This window comes from Schistocerca serialis, chromosome 3 (genome assembly GCF_023864345.2).
Source record: "Schistocerca serialis cubense isolate TAMUIC-IGC-003099 chromosome 3, iqSchSeri2.2, whole genome shotgun sequence".
Lineage (NCBI taxonomy): Eukaryota > Metazoa > Arthropoda > Insecta > Orthoptera > Acrididae > Schistocerca > Schistocerca serialis.
The window spans coordinates 68,197,097-68,219,659 of NC_064640.1; the positions used below are offsets into that span (position 1 = coordinate 68,197,097).

The window sequence follows — 22,563 nt, forward strand, 5'->3', positions numbered from 1 at the left end:
CTTTGAGATTTAGAAAATGCTGTACAACACAAATAAAAAACTTTTCACTCTCATCCTGCCCAATAAGTCTCCCTTGAGCTGGGGCACTGGGTGACTTTTTCTGTCTCCTAAATCATTGCCCACATCGTTTCTACCTACCATTCATTTCCTTTGTCATTGGACAAAGACTCTGATTCTGAAAATTAGTACATCGGCCGTTTTATAGTTTTCTATTTGTTTCCATCTGTTGCACCTTTGTGAGTTCATTTCTCTCTATGCATATTGCAAATATTTTCAGTTAGCTTTCCTAGATAACTTATTTACTTGTGAACTGAGGATACATAAAGGATGGTAGTCATAATAATTAGAGCAGTAGAGATCATACTTCATACTAAGTGAAGTGCTAATAAGACATTGCTTTTTGAAAATATATTTATGAATATATAGCTAAGGAGATACAGCCTAGTCTTAGATTTAATTAAAGGGAATTAGGGAAAATGTGATACTGTATGTAAAAGAAACAGAGAAAAATGGTAACCATGAATATACTGCTCACATTTATTCATAGAGTGCAACATTTATTTTTAATCCACATTTAAGACTACAAAACATAAAGTAAGTCTTCAATACAAATTATTATTTCAAATAAGAAAGATGGTACACTGAAGAAATAGCCGTATTTTACACAGTTATGCCTGATAGACACACAATACACAACATAGTACAAAGTGATCTCATAATATAATAGATCTCAAGACTTTGAGTTTGCAACTAGAAGTGTCACAATATATCAGTGGCATGTCTTAAATTCCTTTACAATGAAAATGTAATGCACCCTCCTGTTCTTTAACGAAGTCATAGAAATGTTCCATTACATGGTACAAATATTTTTGAGTTACTGAAAATAGTTTTCTGTTTTTGTTGTGGTTAAAACTGAGTTATATGGTAATTTCAGTCATCAAATGCAAAGCTAGGAATTGTAGATTTAAGAAATTTCTAAAATATGTCAAAAATAATACCATTTTATGACAGATTGCATTATGTACACCAACATTTTCCTTAAATTCTCTTTTCTGACTGCACTGGCTGTTTATATTTGTTTCATAAAAATCAGAAGGGCATTTGCATGAGGTCTGAATGAAAATACACCACTATGTTCCATAAATGACAAAGAAGTGGCCTATATATGATTTTGTATGGATGTAAAAAAGCACAGTAATCACAGAGTAGATACTACAACAGTTTGTCAGTTAAAAACCTTTTAGGTGCTTTTGCTGATGATGCTGTCTATGTCTGGTAACATATGCACAAGATGTAGGGCCATTTTTTTGTATTTGCTTGTTGAATGTAAAGCTTTTTGACTTACTGAATACAAATATTATCAACAGCAACATAAATTTTCATTTACTTTTGTTCAGTTTTCTGAATAACCAAAATTGAAGTTCAGTACTACATGTTAGCTATGGTATTTACATTAGAAGTAACTCCAGTCCTACCTGGAATTTTTTACTACTTTCTAAGGTATTATAAGACACTGATTACAGACATAAAGGAAGTACAATATTTTACAAAGCTAAACTTAATTTCATTTGAAGTTACAACCAACTGTGTCACAAGTAATTGTTGCAGCTTATGTTGTCACATTCAATGTGCAACTACATAGGATTTATTTAGAATAGTTTCAATATATTCTACAACTCAGTAAATAGCATTTCAAAGAGGCTATGTAGAACTGAATAAAAGCATAGTTGGAAATCAAACTGGGTTGTGAATGGGATTTAGAAATAACACTGTGGGAAAAATGAGAAAGGATGACTATTGTGATTTTATTCTTACAAGTCATTTACAATATGAAAACAAATGAAGTACTGCTCACAAAGAATTACAGCACTTTCAATAGGTTCTGAGATCTGTCAGCTACCTCAGCAGAACAATCAACCAAATAGACAAAATCAGCATATGTACATCACAAACATACCATATTCTTCTATTCATCTACTTCACTGCTATGCATTATTCCAGTGATATAGAACTACTCTACAGCTACTGTGACACAAAAGCTAACTTTTTTCATTTGGATAATATATACGATTTCATATCATCATTTAATACATCATCATACTGTAATACATCCATAATGTGTTAATAGTAATATTGAAACTATAGATGCCTTTAACATGTTCATTATGAAATAAGGAATGTGAGAAATCAAATGTTTACTCAGTGCTCTAGGGAACAATGATGAAAGCAATAATTTTCTTTTCCTTCTTGGAACGGTACATCATATATTTATATATTCCTTAGTTGTTAATGCTGTGTTATCCATGAAACTGTTAATTTGAATAAATTTGTACATCAGATTTCTTGGGATATATTTGTTTGTCATGTGTACTTCCATAGAAGTGTTACCAGACTTAAAAAATGTTGAATATATATTAGTTTCATAAATAGCCATACAAAAATCTATTGTTATGATGAACTTCATCAGCCGAAATGACTAATGTGGATTTATTTGGACTGATAGTGGTCTGACCTGAGAATGTGTAGCTTCTCTAAAGAAAAAGCTTGTGTCACTGTCATCAGATATTGATAGTGCTGGTGATATTCTTAATGGGCGACTTGAACTTGAAAAAAAATCTCGAATTGCATTATTTTTCTTTGCTTTTGGTGTGCTGTTGTGAATTTTCTCACTCAAGACATTGATTAATGGTAATTTTGCTTTTCCCCCGTCCCTAGTACAGCCACACTGAAAATTACAGGATAATACTGTAGGTGAAGTCACATCCATTAAAGAACCATCAAATATATATTTCATATATGATGCTGGAGTTGGTAGTTTCCTGCTGGTGTATTTATGTGCAAATGTGTTTCTTTTGACATTTGATGAGGAGCAAGGCCCAGAAACCATTTCTACCCTTTGCTGGATTCTTTGTCACACTTCTTGCAGGAACTTAAGAGGACAGACTCCTTGTTGATTTTCTCCATTTCGAATCATTACCATTCCATCCAACTCTTCTCCCACTTGAATTACAATCTGAAAATGAGAATGAATATATCTGATAGAACAGAATATGTGATAAGAAATATGCATGTAACTTGTGGAGACAGTTAAATTAACAATTCCTAACTTGTCATCATAGATAATACGAGTTTAAAACAAGAACCACGCAGAAAATTTATCTCAGAACTTCTGCCTTTCTTTTGTATCATGTTTCTTTTCAGCATTTGCCCTGTCTGTGGCAGTGTCTTTAGTGATGGGTGATTATCCACCCATGAAATGACCATTATTTTACTTTTAGTCTGTGGCCAGATGCCTTTCTTATTTACTATAAATATCAGTTACAACATCTTTAAGAACAAAAACTGTGTCCACCATATATTTGTCAAGAGTGTAAACTTTTCCTGTCTGTGTTTGTATTTTAATTGCTTTATTTTGTGTTTTTGAAGTGGAGGTGGGACTCTAGCTCAGTATTGCCTAAATAAGTGTAGAAAACTGCCTAAAAATATATTCATTCTAGCCAGTGTAGAAAACCAATGATAGTTAATCCAATATATTAATTTCACTTGTACCTGATTTACCTCTGTCTTGTTATCCAGAACACTTAATCTTAAGTCATATGCACCTTTTCAGTTACTGGAAATATGTAATTTACATATATATTTTCTTGTGCAGCATTTATAATTTTAGGTATAACAAATATTCAAATATTATTTATCAGTGTACATCCCCGCCCCCCCCCCCCCTCAACAACAAATGTTTCACTACAAATTAAACTGATTAATGTTTGTCCTGAAATTTAGCAGAATTATGTGAAATTTTGAAAAATGTCAAAGAATTGAAGGTTTTCCATCATCTGATATATATAAAGTTTTGTAAACAAAATGCTAGGCTTGAAATTTTTACACCACAGATAATGTAATTAGCCATTTCCAAATCAACAATTTTTTCAGAAGTTTTTAGGTTCACAAGATTACTCATCATTCATACAATGAAAATTTTATAATTCCTACTATTTTCATATTACTTCCATGTAACAACTTTTATACACCAAATGTCCTGTTAATAACACAAGTGCATATATTTGAAAAGGGTGGATCATTTTTTGATGCATGAAATTCAGCACAAAATTGTACAAGGAGTAAAACTGGTGCTCAGAACAAATCTCAGCTTTAAGAATGGAATTATGGCTTCAGTATAACTGACAGGTCCTGTAACTGAATACAACATTGGTCTGGTATATTGGAACCAACAAAACATTTTGTCTACAGGATGTAAGAAATGAAAGTTTCTTACTATGTATGCTACAGCGCACCCCAGAACTGACGCAACAGACTGTACACAACACATAATGAAGGTGGGGAAGGTCTGAAACAAACAGAATCACCATATTGTAATTCTGTATTTGGATTTTAGACTAAGATGGTTGCACAGAAGTTCTCGTGGAATGGAGAAATATTGATGCTGGCTGGCTTGCTACAGTAATGTAACATCTAAACTGATACTTAGATGGAAAATCAGGGCTTAAAATCCCATTGACAGTATGGTCATTAGAGGTAGCTGAAGCTGAGAATTAAGCTAAAAGAACTTTGGGCATAGAAATATCTCTATGGTCAGTACCAAAATCATCTGGGGAGCTCAAATTTTGACACAGGTCAGACATATCTTTGGCTTAAAAGTGGATAATGAGAGCAGGGGTAGAATCTCTAATACTGGCTGCATAAGCTCAAGTATTAAGGATGAAGGACTGCAAAAAAAATTAACAATGGAACCTACAGAAGACAAAAGATATCAACTTTGTGGAGTAGACCTGGAGACAGCGGATCACATAATATCGGGCTACTCTACCTTGGCAAAGAACTAATACCTCAATAGGCACAATGACTGTTTATACCTCCATTGGAAAATATTCAGAGATCTAGGAGTATTAGGTCCTGCCAAAAAATGGTAGGAGAATACATCTAAAGTGGTCATGACAGTAAATTTTTCCTGAACGAAACAAAATCCCTCCTCAGAGCTATAGTGCATTATGCAATTGTCCAGTCCATGATAAAACATTCTAGTAATGTCAGTTTTTTAATGAAATGAAAAATTAGAAAGCTGATGTTAGTTTAGAAGTTTTACCAACAACAATGAAAAATCAAATGTTGCCAATATTACCAGTGGTGCTGTTACTAGCACCACTGCTGTTGGCATTTTCTTCATCCCTTCTTATTAGCTACTGCAGTTCAGACTTCTGCTGCACCAAAGTGAATGACTGGAAAGTATTTACAAAAATGAGAAGACCCTAGATGAAAAGCTAAGAATTGTTACAAAATTTCAGTGATTACATTTGCATCCAGCTTAGCAATGATAAATGTTATCACACTGTGTCCCTCCCTTGCTCAATCACACTCTCAATGCCCACTTTTATTTATTTGATTTTGTGTCTTATTTACATGTTCTGTGATAGGGTTTACTTTCCACTCACCATTATGCAATTACATGCCTCTCTCCATTATGATGCCTTAGTTTGATTGTACCAAATACATAAGAAACAGTTCAAAGCTTTTCATTCCATCTGCCCAAGTTTGAAATTACTACATCTCATGAAATGGATGAAAATTAAGGATTTTAACCTTATCAAGAGTTATTTGAGAGTGTGTCAAATTATTTATATTTCAGATGAGAATGCACTGTAAATAAAGAACAGACTCCATTTTACAACTGTATATGTCATGTTGTGTAGTTATTTTATTACTGTCTAGTACTTAATGTCATTTACATGTTTCACTAGTTATTTTCTTTGTCATAAACCTAACTATGTAGAGCATTGATTTTGTAATCACTCTGTTACTGTTATTGTCATTTATTGTGGGAACACTGTTCCATGAAGCACAGGAAACTCTGTGACCGGCAGTCAATCTGATGACCTTATCGTATTTATCAATGTCTGTATCATCAATAAAAGTGTCAGTCAGAGTATATGAATCAAGTAATTATTCATTGTAATGGTCACCTATACTCTATGGATCTTCATTCTTAGCTCCCAATGATGGTGATTGCATGCAAATTTCAACATTCCAGACTATTGTGTAATAACAATGATGTCAGTGGGCCCACATTATGTTGTGCAATTTTTGCTTGTGGACAATGCTTCTCAAACCATGACATCAGCTGTTAAGGATAACACCCCACATGCAGCTTGTGTGATAAAAAGTGACAGTTACACTCTCCAGGACAGTTATACATTAATGTGTAACACCACTGAACAATGCAGATAACATGTACTTTGAGATCTTGCATGGGACCCCATTCCCTTTGCAAGTCAGGATACAATCAAGCCATGGAATTCCAAGTTTTTGGATTCCTGTTTAATTGTTTTAAAAAAGACAACCGCATCGCATGCAAACATCATCACTCTGGTATTCATTCAGACAACTGCATTGCCTCCCATGCTGCCTCCTACCTGGTGAAAATAGCCTCGGCAATGACCCAAACCAGTGTTGGGCTGGTGCCTGCTTTTGTGGGGCATGATCAGCCTCAGTTGAACTGATCTGTCAGGAGGGTAAATATGGAGTTGGATTAGTTGCGTAGGGCGACCACACTGTCAGACATTCGATTGGTTCCTGTCGAGGCTATTGATAGGGGGGATTTCACAAGGCATGGCCTACATCTCAATAGGGAAGGGTAAACTGGCAGGGTTGTTAGCAAAATCCATTAGGGGGGGACACTAGTACTCATGGATGTACCTCTTTTTTAGACTAATATCAGTGTCCAATGAGAATTTCAGGCAGGCAGGTGCTAGAGAGGTCCAAAACTCACAAAATTCCCACAACAGGAAAGTAAATAATAATTTTACCTTATTTAACCAAAATATTGGTGGATTAAAGAAAAAAGTAGATTATCACAAAAGTAAAGTAAAAAATAATGTTACCATTTTTCACCAAAATATTCTGGGATTGAAGAATAAAGTAGATGAGCTCCTGGTTTGTTTAGATGACATTGAATCTGATAATGTAAAAGATATACTATGCCTCTCTGAGCATCACATTGTGTCTGATATGGAAAAGGTAAATATCAGTGGTTATAAACTAGCTGCACATATGAGTAGAGAGAATAAGGTGGGAGGAGGAGCTGCCATATATGTCAAAAGCTATCACTGTGTAGAAAGCTTAGATACAAAAAAGTTTTGTCTAGAGCAACATATAGAAGCATCTTCCTGTCAACTTAAACTGAAGAAGGGCTCTTTTATAATTGTAACGGTATATAGGTCGCCTTCAGGAAACTTTCATTTATTCCTGGAAAACCTGGAGGCCTTGCTGTGCTATCTGTCAAATAGGGGAAAGCAAATTATTATTTTTGGGGACTTCAGTGTTGATTCACTGAAAGAGTGAAATGGGAAGAATGATCTGGAAGTCTTGCTCGGTTCTTTCAATTTGACATCTGTCATTAATTTTCCTACTCGGGTAGTAAAGGACAGCAGCACATTGATAGATAACACTTTTATAGACCAAGATAGGTTTAAAAACATAAATTCTTGTCCTGTTGAGAATGGGCTATCTGATCATGATGCTCAGCTAGTTACAGTATATGACATAGCTCCATTCAGTAATTCAAAACTACCCTCCAAAGTTGTGTGTTCAATTAATGACTCAACAATTAGAAATTTCAGAGAAAATCTTCAGCAGTTAGACTGGGATGAATTGTACAAGGAACAAGATGCTAATTTAAAATATAACTTATTTCATGATACACTTGTAAGAGAATTTGAAAACTGTTTCCCCAAGAAAGTAGTTAAATCTAATTATAAGAAACCATGCAAAAAATCTTGGCTTACTAAAGGAATAAAAATATCTTGCAACCACAAAAGGGAACTGTATCTAACAACAAGAAAGAGTAATGACCCAGAAACAGCCAAATATTATAAAAACTACTGTGCGACATTAAGAAAGGTTATTAAAAAGTCCAGAAGCATCTGCATCATGTCTGAGAATAATACCTCTGATAAGAAAATCAAAACAATTTGGAATATTATTACAAGGGAGACAGAACAACCAAGAGTACAGGATGACGGTATCACCATCAAAGCGAATGGAAACTTGATAAACAACAAACTGGAAGTCGAAAACATTTTGAATAATCATTTTTTTAAATGTTGTAGAGAAAATAGGATGTAAATGTTAGAAGAAGCAAGGCAGTTAATGGAAGAGGCCTTACCCACAGCATTTACTACAATTGAAATTCCACCCACCTCTCCTCCTGAAATTAGGAAGATAATAAACTCTCTCAAGAATAAAAGCTCACATGGAATTGATGGCACTTCCAGCAGGATAATAAAAACTTGTTCCCAAGAAATAAGTGGGATTCTTAGCCACATATGTAATAGCTCTCTGAAGCAGAGCATTTTCCTAGATAGACTGAAGTATGCCATTGTTAAATCACTGCATAAAAAAGGGGATATGACTGATGTCAGCACCTACTGCCCAATCTCTCTTCTGACTGCCTTATCCAAAATTCTTGAAAAAGTAATGTATTGTAGAGTAGCTTCACACATTTGTAAAAATAAAATTTTAACAAAATGTCAGTTTGGTTTCCAGAAGGGTTTCTCAACGGAAAATGCTATATATACTTTCACTAATGAAATATTAAATCCTCTGAGTAACCGGAAGTCACCCATTGGGATTTTTTGTGATCTATCAAAGGCTTTTGATTGTGTATATCATGGAATACTTCTAGAGAAGCTCAAGTACTGTGGTATGAATGGGACAGTGGTCAAATGGTTTAAATCATACCTAACTGGAAGAGTGCAGAAAGTTGAAATAAACAGTTTACATAATATGCAAAAAACTGGTGATTTCTCAAACTGGGGAACAATCAAGAATGTATATTAATGACTTGCCATTCTATATTCATGAAGATGCAAAGCTGGTACTCTTTGCCGATGATACAAGTATAGCTGTCACATCCGACAGACAAGAATTAACTGGTGAATTTTATTTTTATTTTTTTTGTTTATATATACACTCCTGGAAATGGAAAAAAGAACACATTGACACCGGTGTGTCAGACCCACCATACTTGCTCCGGACACTGCGAGAGGGCTGTACAAGCAATGATCACACGCACGGCACAGCGGACACACCAGGAACTGCGGTGTTGGCCGTCGAATGGTGCTAGCTGCGCAGCATTTGTGCACTGCCGCCGTCAGTGTCAGCCAGTTTGCCGTGGCATACGGAGCTCCATCGCAGTCTTTAACACTGGTAGCGTGCCGCGCCAGCGTGGACGTGAATCGTATGTGCAGGTGACGGACTTTGAGCGACAGCGTATAGTGGGCATGCGGGAGGCCGGGTGGACGTACCGCCGAATTGCTCAACACGTGGGGCGTGAGGTCTCCACAGTACATCGATGTTGTCGCCAGTGGTCGGCAGAAGGTGCACGTGCCCGTCGACCTGGGACCGGACCGCAGCGACGCACGGATGCACGCCAAGACCGTAGGATCCTACGCAGTGCCGTAGGGGACCACACCGCCACTTCCCAGCAAATTAGGGACACTGTTGCTCCTGGGGTATCGGCGAGGACCATTCGCAACCGTCTCCATGAAGCTGGGCTACGGTCCCGCACACCGTTAGGCCGTCTTCCGCTCACGCCCCAACATCGTGCAGCCCGCCTCCAGTGGTGTCGCGACAGGTGTGAATGGAGGGACGAATGGAGACGTGTCGTCTTCAGCGATGAGAGTCGCTTCTGCCTTGGTGCCAATGAAGGTCGTATGTGTGTTTGGCGCCGTGCAGGTGAGCGCCACAATCAGGACTGCATACGACCGAGGCACACAGGGCCAACACCCGGCATCATGGTGTGGGGAGCAATCTCCTACACTGGCTGTACACCACTGGTGATCGTCGAGGGGACACTGAATAGTGCACGGTACATCTAAACCGTGTTCGAACCCATCGTTCTACCATTCCTAGACCGGCGAGGGAACTTGCTGTTCCAACAGGACAATGCACGTCCGCATGTATCCCGTGCCACCCAACGTGCTCTAGAAGGTGTAAGTCAACTACCCTGGCCAGCAAGATCTCCGGATCTGTCCCCCATTGAGCATGTTTGGGACCGGATGAAGCGTCGTCTCACGCGGTCTGCACGTCCAGCACGAACGCTGGTCCAACTGAGGCGCCAGGTGGAAATGGCATGGCAAGCCGTTCCACAGGACTACATCCAGCATCTCTACGATCGTCTCCATGGGAGAATAGCAGTCTGCATTGCTGCGAAAGGTGGATATACACTGTACTAGTGCCGACATTGTGCATGATCTGTTGCCTGTGTCTATGTGCCTGTGGTTCTGTCAGTGTGATCATGTGATGTATCTGACCCCAGGAATGTGTCAATAAAGTTTCCCCTTCCTGGGACAATGAATTCACGGTGTTCTTATTTCAATTTCCAGGAGTGTATATATATAAAACAAAAAAAATAAAAAAAATTAAAAATATTGAGTGTCATGTAATGTTTTGTCTAATGTAATATCTTGTATAGACACCTTTTATTAACCTGACACGTTCCACATCATTACGAAGTGTCGTATTGATGATCTATGGAACAAGTACTAATCTAATCTAATCTAATCTGCATATTGTATCTGTCCATGTTTGGATAATGTTCCAGCCACAGGACACACCTCAAATCACAGCTTTTCTGGCCAGACCAACATACTTTGTGGTTTGCCTTCATGGACAATATCTCTACATCGACTGACGTCATCAGCGATGACACTAAATTTGTCACTTTATCAAGCCAATTGGGAGAACATATAGGAGACACAATAAGTGATATAATTCTCACCTCCGCCCCCCCCCCCCCCTCCCACCACTCCCCACTATCAGACAACAAATATGAACCATGAAGGCTGCTCTATACTCTTCCACCTCGCCCGCTCCCTGGAGAAGCAAATTCATGATGTCATTTATAACAAAGTTTTAAGTGACAAGACCCCATCACAACTATAGGGTCAACTCCACACACAGACTGATATCCATCTTATGCATGACTAACTGTGTGGGTTGTGAAGCTTCCTGTGCAAGTGCAACTGAGAATGGTTGCCCAAACATGAACCCCTGGATGCACACCTTAAGCTTGCTGATCGAATACAATCAACCACACAATACAGGCAGTACATTAATAACCAGGCAATGATGGCCACAAGCCTGACTTGGAACTTCAATAGCAGTACAAGCAATGGACCACCAACTATGAGCAGAGCCGATCTGACCTGCTCAACTTCCATCAACACTGATGTCACCATTTACCATCAACAAACCAGCACCTCCCCATAATCTGTGCCACACCTGCGCAAAACATGGTCAACCATGTCATGTCCATGACTCCACTGCTGATCATGCTGTGCATGTGCAGAACCATTTTTATTGGTATCATTCAACATATGCTAATTCTGCCCACAATTTCCATCCTCCATGCAATTTTCCAAGCCACACACATGGTTTGCTGGAGATACACAGGACTGTGTCAAATTTTTAAGTCACGTCAATGCCCAAAATTACAATGATAGACCATATCTGCCCAGCCACATCCATGATAAATGACTTTATCTATACAACTATACCGATTATACCTTGTTGACACAGGCTTACAGGTCGGCACTTTGCCACCCTCCTCACCAGGTCAAACACCATCCCACACATTCATTCTACTCTGTGCAGCAAATAATTACAATGTCTGAGTCTATGGCTCACAACTCTGCACACTTAGCCTCAAAGAAATATTCATGTGGACATTTATCATTGTGAATGTAAAAGAACCAGTTATCAGTACAAACTTTCTCCGCCACTTTCTCGAGGTCCCAGATTGGACTAACAGCATCATAATCCAGTGCCTGCTTTGCCACAGGCATTTTCGGGCACACACGATCAGTGGCAAAACATAATGGCATCGCTACCCCCCCCCCTCCCCCTCCCCATCCCACACACCCATCTGATGGTCAATGGCTCCTTTAGGAACGCCATCAACCACAATATTCAACAACTCTACTTCAACATGCGTGAAATGAACTTTCACTTGCAGTATGATAACACTGAGCGGAAACTCTATGCAATATCTTGACCAGCTACATCAATTGCCTTTGAGTATTTGTGCACCCTCCTGCCAGAATGATTCAGATTGTGTGCCTTTACAAACAGAAAAGTCCAGAAGATTGTCACTACACATGGCCCCATGGTCCGCCACAAGCCATGTCAATGACTGCCAGACCTAGTTAGGGCCACCAAAGTGGCAGTGGTTGGGATCTTACAAGCAGGGATAGTTCACTCCTCCAGCAGCTCCTGGGATTCTCCCATAAAACTGGTCCCCAAAAAGAATGGCTCTCTCAGCTTTTGCAGTGATTACAGAATCTTTGATACTCATATCATTATGGACAGCTAACATTTTAATTGTTCTCCAGATGAGACCTCTCACAAACCATCTCAAACAAATTTTTGATGCCATATCTCATGCTGACACCATAATCAATGAAGACAAATGTCAACTTAGACACATCTTCCTTGGACACATTGTTAATGCATCAGGTATCCATCCCACACCATTATCCAACAACTGCCTTCACTGTGAGACTGTGAAGAACTACATAGTTATTAGAGCCTCCCTGCAAGCACCCATTCTAACACAAGCCCTCGCTGGCAAGGATACCACCAACAAATGCAAATTCACATAGATAAATGAGATGCAATCTGCTTTTAAAAGTATTAAAGACAGTCATACCCAGGCTATCAACTTGCACACCCCTCCCTGATGTACAGCTCATCATACCAGCAGACATAACTGACTCCACTATCAGCTACAGCAAGAGGTTGGGGGAGGAGGGGGAAGGGGGGGGGGGGGGAGGGAGTGTGTGTGCAGCAGCCACTCTGATTCTTTTCATGCAAACTCACATTGTCACAAAGCAAGTGGTCTGTGTACGACAGGGAGTTACTGGCATTCTAAGAAGCAGTATGCTACTTCAGACTGGATGAAGGAGGAGGCCTGATTATCTACTCCAATCACCACCCACTTGCTGACTCTATTTGAAAACCACCCAAGGACACCTGCTCCCTACAGTTTCAGCATTTAGAAAATGTTGCCCAGTTTCCCATGGACTTCCATCACCTCCAAGGCATGGAGCACATTGTAGCAGATTATTTTTCATACATCAGTGCCTTGTCATCTACCCTTGACTACGATCAGTTCACTGCGGCACAACAACATGATGAACAGCTACAAGCTCTCATTCACAGCCCGACCATGAATCTAGATTGAATCTCACCCTATTTTGAGGCCAACCCACCATACAAGTTGTGACACCTCACGAAATTGGATGCAGCCTCTGGTACCTCAATGATTTCACCCTATCATATTCAAACAGCCTCACAATTGACCACATCTGGGCATTCACCCAACCACTCAACTAGTGACCAACATGTTTGTGTGGTCTAACATAAAGAAAGACTGTGAAATTTGGACTTGAATGTGTACTCTGTGTCAAAAGAGCAAAGTCTCACATCACACGCAACCTCCCATATGCCATTTCCAAATCCCGAAAGGTCCTTTCAACATGTTGACCTCATCGGGCCATTACTCATTTCTAATGATATCTATATATCTTCTCAGTGATTGATCAGGTCACATGATGGGTCAAAGCAACAGCGCTAGAAGAGATAATGACCAAAACTACCATCAAAGAATTTATGGAAACAAGCATCTCATGTTTTGCTTGCCCTGTGTACATCACAACAGACAGGGTAGACAGTTTTGATTGTGCCCTCTTCTTTGAACTTTGCAACATGATAGGCACTAAACACTTCAGAACTACAGCATAAAAGCAACTGTTTGACTGAGCAATGGTACCACATGTTAAAAGCAGCCCTCTTGTGCCACAGTGGACTATGGACTGAGGCGCTCCTGTGGGTTCTCCTGAGAGTTTACGCAGCACAAAAACACAAGCTCTGAACTTCAATGGCCAAAATTCCATACAGGGCAACACTTACCCTCCCAGTTCCACGTTCCACATCGTAACAGTTTTCCATGCTATTGATCAATGGAACACGTAACTAACTAACTAACTAACTGACCAGCACACTTCATCTTTCAAAGACAGTCACCTACACCTCCTCCAACTTTTCAGACTGTTGTGCATGTTAAGAGCCACATAGTATGCCTCCATATAGCACCACCCCTCCCACACTCATTGTCAAAATATTTTTCACAAAACACTCACAGACTGTGACTTTGTAATGTTAAGAAATGACATGGTATGACCTGCCTTACACCACCTCTGCTCAGGCCCTGAAGAGACGATTGAACCTATCACGTATTTAACAGACAGAAAATCTACAACCGTGTTGATCAACTGACTCAAACCCACGTGGGCACTTCAAGACATCTCAGTGGATGACAACATGTGACAAGCAGCCCCCTCCCCATCACTTGCTGACTCTTCTTTTAGCGACTCCGTACTGCCAACCTTTGTATTATGACTGAACGTCCGCAACTTCCTTCCCAAGGACGTCCACATCAAGCTTGTAGACAGTGACATCCTTATTGAAGGTCAGCATGCTGATGACCAAACTGCAAATGGTTCCATTGAGCAGCACTTCTGCAAGACCATCAAACTGCCACACAATACTGACACCACCACCCTCACATCCCGTATTTCCAGCAAAGATATCTTTAAAATAGTTGTGCCATGTTTACTTCCAAAGAACCCCACTCCAATGCTGCCACCCCACCTCCACTGTAACTCTCCCTGATGCCAACACAGACTCATGCTACAGCTGGCCCAACCACGTATCAGCTCACCTCCATGATTATAACCTGTACACCATCCGTCATACGCCATTGCCTGATGTCCTTGACACTGTAGATGAAAACGCATCCATGAGGCCTAACTATCTCTGAGCAATCTGTCCACCTTGATACTCCATGCAGCTGCCCTCACTGTACCCACAGGCTCTGGGGAAATATTCCTCTGTAAAGTACCATCACTGTCAGTTGACCTGGGCCCTACATGGGAAATTCTTAGACTGGGAGTCAGTCCCGATGACTTAATCGTGTTAGGTTGCTCCTACAGTGTATGTTTATACAATCACAAAGTATTTGGACTGAGTGATTATACACTGTAGTTGTCTCCTATACCCTGTGGTTCCACATCTCTATCTTCTACTTGGTACTTTTTAAAAAATTTTTACAACACAATGTAAAGTTGCTCAAAGGTGAATAAAGGATTTGCATTTGTATTAATGCATACTATGACAGAGTCATAGTAGTGAAGGGAGGCAGCATAGGAACACTGAAAAACTAAAAATTAATAGAAGTTGAAATTAGCTATGTGACAGGGATATATTGCATGCAATATAAAAAGTAAATTAACATAATTTATTTCCAAAATGAATAGCAACAGAGAGTAGAAGGCTACAGCTCAAAGATGAAGCAATGACCAGAATCATAAATAAGGAATAAATTATAAACATTTAAAATTAGAGGTTTCTGATAAAGCACTATATGTAAAACAGGAGATAATAAATGTAAAGGGCAATTATAAGTGATTCGTTCATTTTCAAAGCATCTGGCACACTTGGTTGACTAGTATTTCTCTGTTAACAAGAGACAACAAGTGCCCCTAAATTGTCAATATCAATGCATAATTCCTTCTGAATGCACACTGCACTGATATAACAGATACACTATGTGATCAAAAGAATCCAGATACCTGGCTGAAAATGACTTACAAGTTCATGGCACCCTCAATCAGTAATGCTGGAATTCAGCATAGTGTTGGCTGACCCTTAGCCTTAATGACAGCTTATTCTCTCACAGGCATACATTCAATCAGGTGCTGGAAGGTTTCTTGGGGAATGGCAGGCCATTCTTCACAGAGTGTTGCACTGAGGAGAGGTATCAATGTCAGATGGTGAGGCCTGGCACATGAAGTCAGCATTCCAAAACTTCCCAAAAGTGTCCTATAGGATTCTGGTCAGGACTCTGTGCAGGCCAGTCCATTACAGGGATGTTATTGTCATGTAACCACTCTGCCACAGGCCATGCGTTATGAACAGGTGCTCAATCGTATTGAAAGATGCAGTCACCATCCCTGAATTGCTCTTTAACAGTGGGAAGTAAGAAGGTGCTTAAAACATTAATGTAGGCCTGTGCTGTGATAGTGCCACGCAAAACAACAAGGGCTGCAAGTGTCCCTCCATGAAAAACACGACCACACTGTGACACCACTGCCTTCAAGTTTTACTGTTGGCACTACACACGCTGGCAGATGACTTTCACTGGACATTCACCATACCCACACCCTGTCATTGGATTGCCACATTGTGTACCATGATTCGTCACTCCACACAATGTTTTTGCACTGTTCAATCATCCAATTTTTATGCTCCTTACACCAAGCGAGGCTTCATTTGGCATTTACTGGCATGATGTGTAGCTTATGAGCAGCTGCTTGACGATGAAATTCAAGTTTTCTCATCTCCCGCCCAACTGTCATATTGCTTGCAGTGGGTCCTGATGCAGTTTGGAATTCCTGTGTGATGGTCTGGATAGATGTCTGCCTATTACACAATACGACCCTATTCAACTGTCAGTGGTCTCTGTCAGTCAACAGACGAGGTCAGCCTGTAGGCTTTTGGCTGTAGGTGTCCCTTCATGTTACCACTTCACTATCACATTGGAAACAGTGGACCTAGGGATGTTTAGCAGTGTGGAAATCTCACGTACAGACATATGACACAAGTGACACCCAATCACCTGACCATGTTCAAAGTCCATGAGTTCTGCGGAGCACCCCATTCTGCTCTCTCACAATGTCTAATGACTACTAAGGTCGCTGATATGGAGTACCTGGCTGTAGGTGGCAGCACAATGCTCCTAATATGAAAAATGTATGTTTTTGAGGGAGTCCGGATACTTTTGATCAGATAGTGTAGATACCTAACACATTCCAACACACAAAAACTTTTTTCTTGTTTTGTTACCTTTATGTCAAGACACTGCACTTTTACCGCCAACTGGTGGGTACAATGCAAACTTCCTGATTTTACAGTTCTATTCATGCCTCAGCCAAATTTTGCATGTCATACTTTGCAAATAAATGACTAATTTCTAGTAGTCCTAGTAGCCCTGTAGTGCTCTTTCATAGGTGGTCCAAAGCCTGGTAGAGAAAGGAAGAGGGAAAGGAGGAACACTTCATTAAAAACCCTGGTTCACCTGGTGATAGTACCTCATGAGGGACCCCCATGAGGGTAATGGTAAAGACTTCAATCACAGTGAAGGTAGAGGTGATGGTCATCAGCGTGGCAAAACTGGTGGAGGAGGTAGCTCTGCTTTAGGGATGATATGAGAGTAGTGTACAGTGTACAGTGGGGGCTATTACTGAATGGATGCAATATTATAAAAATTTAATTTTTTATATTTCAATTGATGTTCACCAGTGCCTTCCCTTCTATCTGGCAGCTAGTTTCAGCTCTTAAGTCATGTTGCATTATACCTGACAGAACCACTACGAAACTCACGTGTTGAACCATCAGCAGCTAAACTTGCTGACAAGGTATCACTACCAAAATGCGCGTCTACAATTTGGCTGTCCAATAGGGACGTTTGGAGGTGGTCACATGGCGGTGGAGCCATGTCCATCCACCAGGAGCAGACATGCCATCCGTTCTCTTCTGCTGGCAGCTTCCAACCTGGTTAGATGCTCTCCCCTCCTGCTCTCTTAGACAGCAGCCCGTTTAGTTTCAGTGGCTACTCTAGGCCTGCCTTCAACTACTTGTTACTAAAATAAAACATCATGTCTATCATAAATGTTTAACTTCATCACCTCAACGAGTACCTACTGCTTTCCTTTCTTCACTAATCCTGACATGTTAACATCTGGTGTCATTAACATCTGGTGCCAGAAGTGGGATCACTCACCATTAGGCCCATCTTATTGACCTAATTGAAGTTCAACATGCCATACCCAATGAAGCTGCCAGCAGTACTTCAAACTTGACGTGTCAGATGTGATGCACAATAACAAGAGCATGCATTCGTGGTTCCCCATGCAGCCTTCCACCATTTCAGCATGCTCTCCTAACAGCTGCCGCAGTGATTGCCAGGCCCCTTGTGTGGCCAGGCACCTTGCCGCACCACACAGCCAGCCACTGCTGCTGCCATTCCCAGGCAGTCTGGTGGTATGCCATGCCATAGGTAGCCATTTTCCATGCCTCTCCGATGCAGCATGGTGGCATATTCCACCCGCATGCTGCCATCCAGGAAACGCACATGTTCCTGCTGACTATCTGAGGCACGTCGAACAGCTGTCAACACTGCCAACATCATCTTAGCTGCTGTTTCCTGCCACCATCGTCCAATGGGATGCAGCCGTTGATGACCCACCACGGCCGCAGCTACATCTTCTGTAAGTTCATTGATCAATTTTTCTTCACCAGCACCGCCTCCTTGTTGCCAGCTACACCATCATCTTGTCGAGTGTAGGCCCTTTTTTGTGCTCTAATTGTAAAGTTTTCGGTGAGCACTAGGTGTACTAATATTGTAACCATGCCTCAAACCTGTAGTATCGCCACTGGTAAAGGGAACTCCCCACCTATGGAAAAACCAGACCCAGTAACTGTCCATCAAATAGAAGTTCATAAATTAATGTTCAGAAAGATAGAATTGATGGAAAATGCCAAAAACTGGCTCAAACCCAGTCTGCCAATCTAAGTGTGTCAGAAACACACCTTGCTGCACCACAAATGATGGCTGCAAGCACCTTAAGTAGCACAGTACTCCAGCAATCCATTGTAACTTTGGCTAACAGTTTCCCTGCAGTCAATTTCATTCCAACGTTTTCTGGGAAACCTAATGAACAAATAAATTCCTTTCTACAAACTGTCTGAGATGTAGGCCATGCTTGCACTTGGCCAAATGATTTCCTATTAAATGTACTCCACCTTAAATTGTCAGGTGATGCCCGTACATATATCAAATCAGTCCAAACCCTTAGGGACACCTCCTCTTTTGCTACGTTAGAGGCTGGGTTGAAAGAGAGGTATTCGGACAGGCGTGACACCAGATGTTACAGGGACAAGTTGTCCACCCTGCGCCAGAAGCAAGGGAAGGATGTAGAGACATTTGCTGATTGAATCCGTGCTGTGGCTTGCTGCACTTACATGCTGGGTTCGGATTCTGCCCATAGCAAGGTGTTAATTGAGCAGGCGGAAGCCCGCTCGATTGATGTATTTATATGTGGAATCAGCCCGTATGTTGGAGGAGAGGTAAAAATAGCATCACCTGCCTTGTTGCTTGAGGCCACAGGACTCGTGATGATGTAAGAGGAGGTGGGGCATTTTATTGCCAGTTCGGTGTGTCCGAACGAACAACCGCATCCAATTTTTAAATACGAGCACGCATGCCAATGCTGCCAAAAGGCAGGCCATTCTGCTGCACACTTAATTGTTCTCAGTGTGGAACCATAGTGCATATGAGTAGAAACTGCCCACAGAACCCAGGAAATGGAGGCCCCTCACACAATCAGCAGAGGGAACAAGTCACCAAACAATTCACCACAACCCCAAAATCAGCCAGGAAACGGTTGAGGAGCAAGTCACACTGCCAGACCATGCCCCCTGTAAAATTTAAGCACCCAGTCCACCACGGTGTTTTAAATGAGGTGGTGAATATACTCCTTGATGGCAATGTTCGAGGGAAAAAAAAAAAAAAAAAAAAAAAAAGTAAGAGTGTTTATCGACACTGGAGCGCAAACCAGCGTACTATTCCTAGGACATGGGGATAGATGAGTGTTAAAACCATCCTGTTACCACATTAGTGGTCCGAGTGAAGAAATAATCGTACCCACTGCGTATTGCCTAGTTAAATTGAAAATCGGAGCCAGCCACTACCCTTTTCACATGGATGTAATCTGAAAACAAAGGCGAGACTTTGACGTCATCCTGGGGAATGATTTCCTCCACCACTATCAGAGTGTAGTAGATTACAGGACACAAACTCTCTATCTTGGTGAGGAAACCCATCATTTCAGCAGCCTCCACATCATTCCGCCACAAGATGCTTGTGAAATGCGGCCGTTTCCACAAGTTCCTTCCTCACAATCATGGGCATTACGTACAACTACCTCTGTTAGAATCAGCTGTGGCATGGGACGCATTCTCTGGCTTGGGGTCAAATCCCACAAACTGCTGAGAACAGCCATTTTGGTGGACCCTCTCCATCAAAATGATGTCCTCGACAGATTACAGGTAGATGTTAAACATGGCTTAACAACAGCAGAAGTGCAGGGAAAGAAATTTTATGTTCCCGTCTGTTGGACAGTTTCAGAATGAAAGAGGTAGAAATTCCTAGTGGCATCATTATAGCTAGCGGCCACGAGATTGAAGAGAACCATCCTGTAAAACCTAACTGAAAACAATGGCTTCTGGGAAGGACCATTGTGTCATATTTCTCCTGTGCTCAGAGACAAATTTAAAGATAAGTTAGCTCATCTGTTTGTTGCTGACCAAAACAAATTGTACTCCATCTTGGAAGAACACTCCTGGTTATTTGAAGAAAGGCGTTATTTGCCAGCTACTGACCTTGTTTACTATGAAATTCCCACCGGAGATGCAAGGCCCATTGCGCAGAAACCATATAGACTACCATACCACCTCCAGCCTGTTGTGGAAGAAACTATCCAACAGCAGCTAGAGGCAGGGGTAATGCAACCCTCTGCCAGCCCCTGGGAATCTCCAATTGTCATTGTCCCAAAGAAATCAATCAATGAAGAGAAGGCCTACCGTCTTCACGTCAATATATGAGAGTATTAATAAGGTAACCACTTCTGATACTTACCCTCTACCACATATTGACGAAACACTGGACAGGCTAGGAAATTGCAAATACTTCACTACCCTCGATATGATGAGTGGGTCTCACCAAATACTGATTGCACCACAGGACAGGCCAAAAACAGCATTTGTAGCTCCCTCTGGTCTATATGAATTTTTGAGAATGCCATTCGGGCTGCGTAATGCTCCAGCCACCTTCAAACACTTTGCTGACTTACTTTTAAGATGATTGAAACCTACATGTGCCTAGTTTATCTAGATGATATCATTGTCTTTTCCATAACCATAGATGAACATGTTACCAGGTTAAGAAATGTTTTGTCTAGACTAAGAAGTGCCAATTTAAGCTTGAAAATAGAAAAATGTTCCTTTGCTGAGGGTCAAGTGCAGTATCTAGGGCATATTATTAGTGCTGATGGAGTAAAGCCAGATCCCCGCCTAATTGAAGCAGTTAGAACATTCCCTTCCCCTAAAAATTCTCTCCTGTGACATGCTTGATTTTGCAGTGGGGGCTATTCTGAGTCAAATGATTGATGGTGAGGAAAGACTAATTGGTTACACATCCCGTCAGCTGAATCAGGCAGAAATTAATTACAGCACTACGGAAAAGAATTTCTGGCATTAATGTTTGGAGTCAACTATTTTAAATGCTATCTTTATGGGAGAAAGTTTACAGTAGTAACAGATCATGCAGCACTTCAGTGGCTATTAAGTTTAAAACACCCTAGCAGCCATCTCACCTGCTGGGCCCTGAAGTTGAGTGAGTATGATTACCAAGTGCAACACAAAGCTGGAAAATTGCACCAGAATGCTGATGACCTTAGTAGAAAAGTGAGAGTAGCTGAAACAGATGATGTGTTAATTAACGAATTAAAAGACTCACAGGGGAATGACGCAAAATGTTTCCAGTATCACTCCCATCTGGATTTTGTTACAGAAGATGGAATTTTATACTGCAAGACCCCCCTGGTTAAACGTATACTAATACCTAAAGACCTAAAATCCAGAATTATTGCCCAGTACCATAACAGCATTCCAGCTTGCCATAGTGGACAAAGAGCCACAAATGCCCACATTGCCACGAAGTATTGGTGGGACAAAAGAAGGCGAGGTGTTGCTAAGTATATAAAAAACTGCCTACTATGTGCCCAAAGAGCACCACCCCCACGAATTAAAATTCCCTTACATCTCTTCCTGAAGAATCAAAAAACTTTCAGTTTATGGCTTGGGATGTAGTCAGGCCACTTCTTGTAATTACACAAGGAAGTAAATATATTCTATCCATTATTGACCACTTTTCCTGATACCTTATTTTGGTACCCATAACTGACACGTCAGCTGAAACAGTAGCACGAGCTTTTGTGGATCATCTTGTCTTTCCTTTCGGTAGCCCTGAAGCCATTACAACAGATCAAGGAACCAATTTTATGTCCACCTTATTTGTCCAAGTTTGCAAATTGCTGAGAATTAGAAAATGGAGAACCACCCCTTTTCATCCCTAGTCAAATGGATGCATTGAGCATGTCCATTGGACTGTGAAAGTAATGCTTTCCTATTACATCAACTCAGCCCACAGTGACTGGCAAAGATAAATTCCGTACATGGCAAGTGAGTACAATAGCCATTTCAAAAATGGTTCAAATGGCTCTGAGCACTATGGGACTCAACTGCTGTGGTCATCAGTCCCCTAGAACTTAGAACTACTTAAACCTAACTAACCTAAGGACATCACACACA

At 40.7% G+C, this 22,563-nt stretch overlaps 1 protein-coding gene across 1 annotated transcript in view; it reads right to left on the reverse strand.

Moving 5' to 3' along the window:
* Window positions 1-536: 536 nt before the first annotated feature.
* The window catches only part of LOC126470681 (uncharacterized), a 990,891-nt gene continuing 968,864 nt past the window's right edge, over window positions 537-22,563 (reverse strand). Inside the window, exon 19 of the mRNA XM_050098681.1 lies at window positions 537-3,013. Within this exon, the coding sequence (XP_049954638.1) occupies window positions 2,912-3,013 (102 nt within the window). The 3' untranslated portion in view covers window positions 537-2,911. The remainder of the gene's footprint in view (window positions 3,014-22,563) is intronic.